General features: G+C 49.1%; 2 protein-coding genes across 2 annotated transcripts; both read right to left on the bottom strand.

The window, feature by feature from the left end:
- Window positions 1–3596: 3596 nt before the first annotated feature.
- On the bottom strand, window positions 3597–4578 carry LOC115070415 (igE-binding protein-like). The gene has a single exon (XM_029563620.1). The coding sequence runs from the start codon at window positions 4374–4376 to the stop codon at window positions 3597–3599; it is 780 nt and encodes a 259-aa protein (XP_029419480.1). The 5' UTR covers window positions 4377–4578.
- Window positions 4579–6561: 1983 nt separating this feature from the next.
- LOC103734412 (igE-binding protein-like) lies at window positions 6562–9071 on the bottom strand. The gene is made up of 2 exons (XM_008833340.3): window positions 8520–9071; window positions 6562–8423 (listed from the first exon to the last, which is right to left on the bottom strand). The coding sequence occupies exons 1-2, from the start codon at window positions 8747–8749 to the stop codon at window positions 6578–6580; spliced, it is 2076 nt and encodes a 691-aa protein (XP_008831562.1). The 5' UTR covers window positions 8750–9071; the 3' UTR covers window positions 6562–6577.
- Between the last annotated feature and the right edge of the window lie 204 nt (window positions 9072–9275).

Here is a 9275-nt window from a genome sequence, read left to right as displayed (position 1 = left end):
ACTTTTCATCTGTTCATAGATGAAAAGAAGGGGGTGGCAAAAGGAATCCTAACTCAGACTCTGGGGCCCTGGAATAGGCTGGTGGCATATCTGTCAGAAAAATTGGACCTGGTTGCTGCTGGGTGGCCACCATGTTTGCGAATTATAGCAGCCATGGCTCTTCTAGTCAAGGATGCGGACAAATTAACCTTAGGACAAGAATTATGTATCACAACCCCTCATGCCATCGAGGGAGTTCTCAAGCAGCCACCTGACCGCTGGTTGAGCAATGCCTGAATGACTCACTATCAAAGCTTGCTTCTTAATCACCCAAGGATTCATTTCCTCCTGAGCACAGCCCTCAATCTGGCCACCCTGCTGCCTGATCCAGACCTGGACACACCCTTGCATGATTGCGTGGGGATCTTGAGCCACACACACAGGCTCAGAAAAGACCTGACTGATCAGCCACTTCCTGATGCAGAAGCCACTTGGTTTACTGATGGAAGAAATTTTGTGCAGAATGGACAGAGGTACGTGGGGACAGCAGTAGTAACAGAGACCAAAACTGTCTGGGCAGTGGCCCTACCTGCGGGGACTTCAGCCCAGAGGGCTAAGCTGATAGCCTTGACTGAGGCTCTTAAATTAGGCAAGGACATACAATTGAATGTGTATACAGACAGCCGGTATGCCTTTGCCGCAGCCCATGTACATGGGGCCATCTACCAGGAGAGGGGGCTGTTCACAGCTGAGGGAAAGACTATTAAAAATAAACAAGAGATCTTAGACCTCCTGCAAGCCCTCTGGAGCCCAACAAAACTAGCCATAATCCACTGCCTGGGTCACCAAAAAGGAAACAACTCCACCCAGAAGGGAAATAATCTGGCTGACCTCCACGATCCTGCCCATTCTTGTTGCTCCCGGAGCAAGAGAACTGCCTAAAACTCCCCACTATAGCCCCAAGGACTTAGCCTGGATACACACTCTCCCTATGACTCAATGCCTAGAGGTCTGGTGGAGGACAATGGATGGAAAAATTATCCTACCTCAGAATTTAGGCATAAGATTGCTCAAGAAAATACATCAAGCATCACACATGGGCACCCAAAGGATGCAAGACTTACTAAGAAGGGCCAAAGTTAAAATTCAGGAAGGAAATCAAGCCATTGAAAAAATTGTTAGGCATTGTCATGCCTGCCAGTTAACCAACTCAGCTCTGTCCCATGCTGACCCAGGATCCCGGAGCAGAGGGACATGACCGAGCACATATTGGGAGACTGATTTCACTGAGATCAAACAGGGAAATTTTGAATATAAATATTTACTAGTATTCATAGACACCTTCTCTGGATGGACTGAGGCCTACCCAACCAAACATGAGACTGCTCACATGGTAGCCAAGAAGCTAATCGAAGAGATCCTGCCCAGGTATAGTTTCCCAGCTACAATTGGGTCAGATAATAGGCCAGTAGCATCACACATGGGCACACGAAGGATGCAAGACTTACTAAGGAAGGCCAAAGTTAAAATTCAGGAAGGAAATCAAGCATTCGAAAAAATTGTTAGGCATTGTCATGCCTGCCAAGTAATCAACTCAGCCTCATCCCATGCTAACCCAGGATCCCAGAGCAGAGGGGCATGACCGGGTATGTATTGGGAGACTGATTTCACTGAGATCAAACAGGGAAAATTTGGTGATAAATATTTACTAGTATTCATAGACACTTTCTCTGGATGGACTGAGGCCTACCCAACCAAGCATGAGACTGCTCACGTGGTAGCCAAAAAGCTAATCGAAGAGATCCTGCCCAGGTATGGTTTCCCAATTACAATCAGATCCATTAATTGGCCAGCCTTCATCTGTCAGGTAAGCCAGGGAATAGCCACTGCACTGGGGACCAATTGGAAACTGCATTATGCATATAGACCCCAGAGTTCAGGACAGGTCAAGAAAATGAATAGGACCCTGAAAGAGACCTTAACTAAATTAGCTTTAGAGACTGGCGCAGACTGGGAGTCTCTCCTTTTCAGAGTAAGGAACACTCCATACCAGATGGGTGTGACCCCCTTTGAAATCATGCATGGAAACCCACCTCGTATGATACCTAGCCTCGAAGCTGACCTAGTATCGACCTTGGGAGACCAGGACCTACTGGACTCACTCCCATGGTTGCAGCTAACCCACCAATGGGTCTGGCCGCAACTCAAGCCATATATGAAGCTGCTGTCCCCCCGCAACCCCACAGGTTTAAACTGGGCAACTGGGTCTTCATCCATAGACAATGGTTGCAGCTAACCCACCAATGGGTCTGGCCACAACTCAGAGCCATATATGAAGCTGCTGTCCCCCCTGCAACCCCACAGGTTTAAACCGGGCAACTGGGTCTTCATCCACAGACACCAACGGAAAAAATCTCGAGCCAAGATGGAAGGGCCCCTTCATGATCCTCTTGATGACTCCCACTGCACTCAAAGTGGACGGTGTCGTGGCTTGGGTGCACTACTCCCACGCAAAACCTGCTGACCCATTTGCAGTCCCAGAGGATTACAAGGGAGACACCTGGAAGGCATCCCCACACCCTTCGAATCCATTCAAGCTCTGCATCTTACGAGACCCTTCCTGCTAACCTGTCTATTGTTGACATTGAACTGCTTATTGGCTGATGGCACCTTTCCTGCAAGTAACATAAATCCCCATATGCCCCTTAGCATGATCCCCCCAGATACCTGTGAGCTGGCCGACCAGAACCCATGATTGGGTTCCCCAGTTACAAGACAAGGGGGGAATGTAGGACCCTGAGACCCTCTTCATTCACCTGCTACCCCCAATCCCTCCAGACACCCATTAATTGCTCTTTTAGCTTCTGTAAAATGCTTGGCTCCTGCTTTAGACATGCCTAGACATGCCCTGACCCCCACCTGCTATTCCCCCCCTTCCAGGAAACTATAGATTAAGCAAGCCTGGGCATGAAAGCCCTATAAGGTAAAAACAGAGACTCCTGGCCCCACAGATAACAGTCAGCACATTCCACAGCCCTGAGAATAGCACCTACCAATAAGAAACTTCCAGGGCTGCATCACTATACCCTCGTTGGTAATAGAGGCTGCTGCTCCTGGACCCTACAGCCCCCCCTCGGCCCCTGAAACAGAGAAGTGTGCACCCATGAAGAATTTCCTCTCAGGTCTTCTTCCAGGAGGCCAGAGAGACCTGCATAGCCCTGGACCAGAGCCTCTCATCAGGTGAAGCGAAGTGGAGACCCAGAATGGACATCCAGACCAGGTAATGGGCCCCAGGTTAGACAGGTGGAAGCCAGCGAGGGCTGATCCCCCCCAGGAGGCTGCATACAAAGTCTTGATATGACTCCAAGATGGTACTGGCTGCGAGTCAGAAATGAAGGGGTGTCGCGCGCAGCCTTTGCCGAATAAGGATGACGCAACACAACGAGGATTTGTCCAGCGCAACTTTACTTGAAGCTCTCGAGTACAGATGGAGAAGGACCCCTAGCTCTGGGGACGCGCTGCTTATATAGCTCTCCCAGGGCGGTGTCCGTCTGCTATTGGATCTCTGCAGATCACCCTAGGGGCTGGGTATCTCTGATTGGAGACTATATTCAGTCTCAATTAGCATGTCGTGAGCGCATGCGTATGGATGAAGCCGAATCAGGCAAGAAGAACCAGGAAGCAGGAAACCGGCGCCATCTTGTAATGGCGGGGCGGCTCCCGACACAAGGGGCAATGGCATTACGGCATTCTTGTGTTGCTTGTTCAAAAACTAATTGCTCAATAAGAGGCATTGCAGATTCTGAATCTCCAAAAATTCTGTTTGCTGCCTCGGTCATCCTGGCCACAAAATCTGAAAATGATTCCTGTGGGCCCTGTATAATTTTGGTTAGCTGGGTTGCTCCTTCTCCCTTTTTAGTTAAAGCTTTCCATGCTCTAATTGCCGTCATGGAAACCTGTTGATAGGCTCCCCAGGCATAAGTATTTTGTTCATTTGCATATCTTCCTTGTCCTGTTAACATTTCATATGTCCATTGTTGTTGTTCAGGGGTTAAGGAGGCTGCATTGATTCGGGCTTGCTCTTGTGCAGCCTCATACCATAGCGCCTTCCACTCTAAAAATTGGCCCATGCTATTAAGCATAGCCTTTACAATAGTTTGCCAGTCAGTAGGCGTCATAGAATCTCTCGCCAGTCTGTCTAGCTGTGCTAAAGTAAAATTTGCATTCACTCCATATTTTCTTACTGCTTCAGCCAATTCTTTTATTTGATTATAGTCTATAGGTGCATAGATCCGTCCCATGCCTTCTTGCCCTTCTATGGGTGCTTCAAAGACTGGGAAGGCCATGCCTAACTTTCTCCTCACAGTTTTTGAAAGGAGTGAGCAAGATGGCTGCATTGAATAAGGTGGGGGGGCAGTAGCAGCCCCTTGCCCCAGAACATAGGGCACTGGGTTCTTATATTCCAGTGGCCTGTATCTATTTTCTTCATAATTTGCTGCTTGTTCTTCTAATTCTATCTCTTCTTCTGGGCTTAAACTGCTCTCTTCTAACTGCAGAGCAGCAAGTTCCCTTGTGGGGTATAAATACCCCTTTGGTAAATTTCTTCCCTGTCTAAAACCTGTTACTTGGTTTCTTGCTCCGTCCTTTTCGACAGTGCTCTCTCCCCTGCCTTCCTCTGGCTTACCAGGAGGTCCATTTTCACTTTGGGCCCTATTTTCTTTTGCACGTGCTCCCATCCTTTCACTTCATTCGGTTTCTGATAGGCTGTCCTGGAGATCCTCTAGAACCATTTGCCCTTCCTCCATAACTTCCTGACAGTAACCCACGTGGAGGCATAGGGTAAGAAGCAGAATTACAAAGGCTCCCATAATCAAGGCAAAAACAATTCCAATGGATCAAAGACCTCAATGTGAAACTGGAAACCCTGAAACTATTAGAAGAAAATAGTGGCAGTAACTTACAAGATATGGGTGTAGGAAAGGATTTTCTAAATTGGACAGAAGTTGCTTAGGAATTAAGGTCAGCAACAGGTAAGTTCAGATAGGACCTTATCCAGTTGATATCTCCTAATAATTTCTGGAAATCGTTCAGGGTTTTTAGGTTATCTTTTCTGATAGTTAGTTTTTGAGGTTTAATATGGTTAGGAAATATTGTGGACCCAAGAAAATTCGCCACCTCTCCTTCTTGTACCTTTTCAGGCGCTATTAGCAAACCCTTGGCCTGTAGATGGACGGACAGATCCGCAAATGCCTGATGTAAACTGTCCAAGTTGGCATGACAGAGCAAGATGTCATCCATGTAATGACAAATCCTCAAGGACTTATGCTTATCCCTGACCGGCTGAATAGCCGCTGCCACATAAAGCTGACACATAGTGGGACTGTTTGCCATGCCCTGAGGCAGAACTTTCCATTGGAATCGTTTATCTGGTTCCTCATGGTTTATGCTGGGCAAAGTAAAGGCAAACCTTTCTCTGTCTTGAATAGCTAAAGGAATGGAGAAAAAGCAATCTTTGATATCAATTATAATAATATGCCAATGAGAGGGCAGCGCTGACAGTAAAGGTAGACCTCGTTGTATCGGACCCATTATCTGCATCTGATTATTGATAGCCCTGAGGTCATGCAACAACCTCCATTTCCCTGATTTTTTCTTGATTACAAAGATGGGTGTATTCCATGGAGATTGGGAGCACTCTAGGTGCCCCAGAGTAAGTTGTTCCTGTACCAACTGCTCTGCTGCTTTAAGCTTATCGGAGGGCAAAGGCCACTGAGGAACCCATACCGGTTCCTCCGTTTTCCAGTTGATGGGGATAGCTTCCTCAGTGGCCCCTATGAAAAACCCACCCCTTTTCGATCTAGCTTTTCCTTCAGGGTGACAGGGCTGGTACGTCCCTGCAGATTTTTTCCTAATCCATGTCCTGGGACGCATCCCATGTCCCTCATCATTTGCTGACTTTGAGGAGAATAGTCATTGGTAAGTGTAAATTTTAACTGCTGCAGTAAGTCTCTTCCCCAAAGATTAATGGGAAGAGGTAAGACAAAAGGTATAAGGGTTCCTCTCTGTCCTTCATCAGTCTCCCAGTGCAAGGGTCGAGCACTCAGTGATGGAGTATCCTCATATCCGAGGCCTGTTAAAGGCTGAGAGGATCGAGTAAGAGGCCATTTGGACGGCCACCAGTGTGCAGAAATTATGCTGGTGTCAGCCCCAGTATCTAATAATCCCTGGAACCTCTTTCCTTCTATGGATAAGGCTAACATGGGACGGTCTTGTAGGCCAAGGGACAGATAAGCATGTTGGCCTCCCGAAGAACCAAAACCCTTCTCCCCTCTAGTTACTCCCGTACTGGGAAAGTCTTGATGACAGCTGGGTAAAATTAGCAACTGGGCCACTCTATCCCCGGGGGATATCGCAGATATTCCCCGTGGGGAGGAGCAGAGTATTTGAATGGTGCCCGTGTAGTCTTGGTCCACAACTCCCGGATGAACCGTGAGTCCTTTCAGGGAGGCCGATGAACGGCCAATCACTAGCCCAACAGTGCCATCTGGGAGTGGGCCAGCAAGATCTGAAAGGATTGGTTGACATCCCATGACGGGAGTTAATACTGTTCTGGTGGTGGCACGCAGGTCCAGTCCTGCGGATCCATTGGTCGCCCTCCGGACCGAGGTGTCTTCACAGACCTTTGTGACTGGGAGAGACTCGCCCCTTTCAACGCCCCATAGATTTGTCCCGGGCCCTGGGGTCGAGGGCCCCTGTTCCCGTTTTTTGGCTGTGCAGCAGCTTGCTCTTGAAGGGGCTTCCCCTGGATATCTTTTACCGACCTGCATTCCCTCGCCCAATGTCTTCCCTTTCTGCATCTAGGACAGAGTCCTGGAGTCTTCCCTGGCCGGCCCGAGAAGGGCATTGCTGGCCCTCGACAGTCCTTTTTCATATGTCCCTTCCTGCCACATCTATAACATTTAAGTTCTGCAGCGTGCTGCGCCGCAAGGACCGCAGCTGCAAGACCCTGATTGGACAATGGCCCGCCTATTTCTCTGCATGCCTTCATCCATGCAGTGATACCCTTTCCTTTCCATGGGGTGATAGCAGCTCTACATTCTCTTGTGCTATTCTCAAAAATAAGTTGTTCTATAAGCGGCATGGCTCCCTCTGCATCATCAAAAATCCGACCTGCAGCCTGCATCATTCTCGCGACAAAGTCAGAGAAAGGCTCCGTAGGCCCCTGTATAATCTTAGTAAGATTCCCAGCAACCTGGCCCTTGTTGGGGAGGCTTTTCCAGGCCTTCACCGCAGCGTCATTGATCTGCTGATAGACTTCGACAGGGTACCCATTCTGATTATTAACAAATTGGCCCTGCCCCGTGAGCATGTCATAAGTCCAATGCGGTCGCTGATTATTGGCGTTCCGCTTTGCCTGTGTCATACATAAGTCTTGATATATGGACTTCCAGTCTAGATACTGTCCTGCCGTGAGGCAAGCTTTTATTGTGCTGTACCAGTCCTCAGGGGTCATGGCATCAGTGGCCAGTCTTTCTATTAGAGCTGTAGTGAACGAGGCGCTCACCCCGTAAGTCTGTACAGCCTCCACTAAAGTTTTCAACTTTTTTAAATCCAGAGGTGAATGGCCTCGCTGATTGTTGGCATCTTGCCACACAGGGAATGCTTGAGGGTAGGCATCATTTAGTTTCCTACGCTCCCTGGCTGACAGAAAAGTCGTCTTTCCCCCTCCGGGCGTGGGCCCGAAGACTTCCGCATACGGAGGTGCCGATGGCACCCCATGACCAGGGCTCCACCCCAAGGAATAGGGCGGCGTGGGGCCTTTACCGGCCCCCTTCCGGGTCTGAATTTCCTCTTGTGACTCAGAGGATTCATCGGAGTCCTCATGGGACTCTCTCTTCCCCTCTTCCTCCTCCTCCTCATCTGAAGAGGAGTCAAGGGTGAAATGCTTGAATTCATCAAGGAGTGGATAGATTCCTGTCCCCCCTATCGCTCCCTCCCGGGAGGGTGGTCTAGGTTTCTGTGCACATCTTGGGGGTAATGATAAGGCATTCTGGCTTTTACTTTTATCTTTCCTTTTTGGTTTCTGTATTTGGGACTTGTCTCCTTCTGTCCCTTCACCCCTTTCAGCTTCTGATAAACTATCCTGATGATCTATGAGTACTTTCTGCCCTTCCTTGATCTTCTCTCTGCACTTTTCATCCCCGATGCATGACTTGAGTAGTTTGTAAATCGGCCATGCACCCGCACGTAGCGTGCCTGCCTCTCGTTCCCTCGCTAAGTCTTTGCCCAGTTTGTTCCAAGAACCTTCGGTCAAGGAGCCTGAAACCATGAACCAAGGAGCCACACGATCCACCTCTTTCAGGAAGTTCCGCAGCACCCGGTCAGGGACCCTGAGGTCCTTCTGCTTAAGCAGCGCCTGCGCCGCTTCTACGAGAGTTTTACTGGGAGTATGGCCCATAACTCCTTTATCTACAGGAGGGGCTCTGGCTGCTCGGTTATCTATCCGAGCCTTAGCGCCGGTCCAATTAAGATCACAAAAGGGAGAAGTACAAACCTTACCCCGTTTCCCACAATTACAGAACAGACAACAACATAAGACGAAAACGAAACTAACAAAGAGAAACGGGACTACGTAGATCACAGGGAACATACCTTGCTGAAAGGTCTCCGGAGTTCTCCGCGCTGGCTTGAATCCTTCACCGACGAGCAGTCGGGGCCCTTCGTGTGGCTTCTCTGCCCAGGTTCGGCCTGTCCCGGGTTTCGACACCATTTGTCGCGCGCAGCCTTTGCCGAATAAGGATGACGCAACACAACGAGGATTTGTCCAGCGCAACTTTACTTGAAGCTCTCGAGTACAGATGGAGAAGGACCCCTAGCTCTGGGGACGCGCTGCTTATATAGCTCTCCCAGGGCGGTGTCCGTCTGCTATTGGATCTCTGCAGATCACCCTAGGGGCTGGGTATCTCTGATTGGAGACTATATTCAGTCTCAATTAGCATGTCGTGAGCGCATGCGTATGGATGAAGCCGAATCAGGCAAGAAGAACCAGGAAGCAGGAAACCGGCGCCATCTTGTAATGGCGGGGCGGCTCCCGACAAAGGGGTCCACAAATAAACCTCAACGTGATTCTGAGGTGATGGCCCAATTTAAGGTAAAACAGGAATCAGGAATTGGGCAGCAAACTGGGCCACAACTAAACCTTGACATGATTCCAAGGTCCTGGCCCTGTTTTAGGCAGAACAGGAATTCTGTGGGACTAACTAGGGAACAACTGTCTTAAACTCTGAATGAGTGTA

This window comes from Nannospalax galili, unplaced genomic scaffold (assembly GCF_000622305.1).
Source record: "Nannospalax galili isolate Female #2095 unplaced genomic scaffold, S.galili_v1.0 scaffold433, whole genome shotgun sequence".
Classification (NCBI taxonomy): Eukaryota; Metazoa; Chordata; class Mammalia; order Rodentia; family Spalacidae; genus Nannospalax; species Nannospalax galili.
This window is presented reverse-complemented; position numbering and strand designations above follow the sequence as displayed.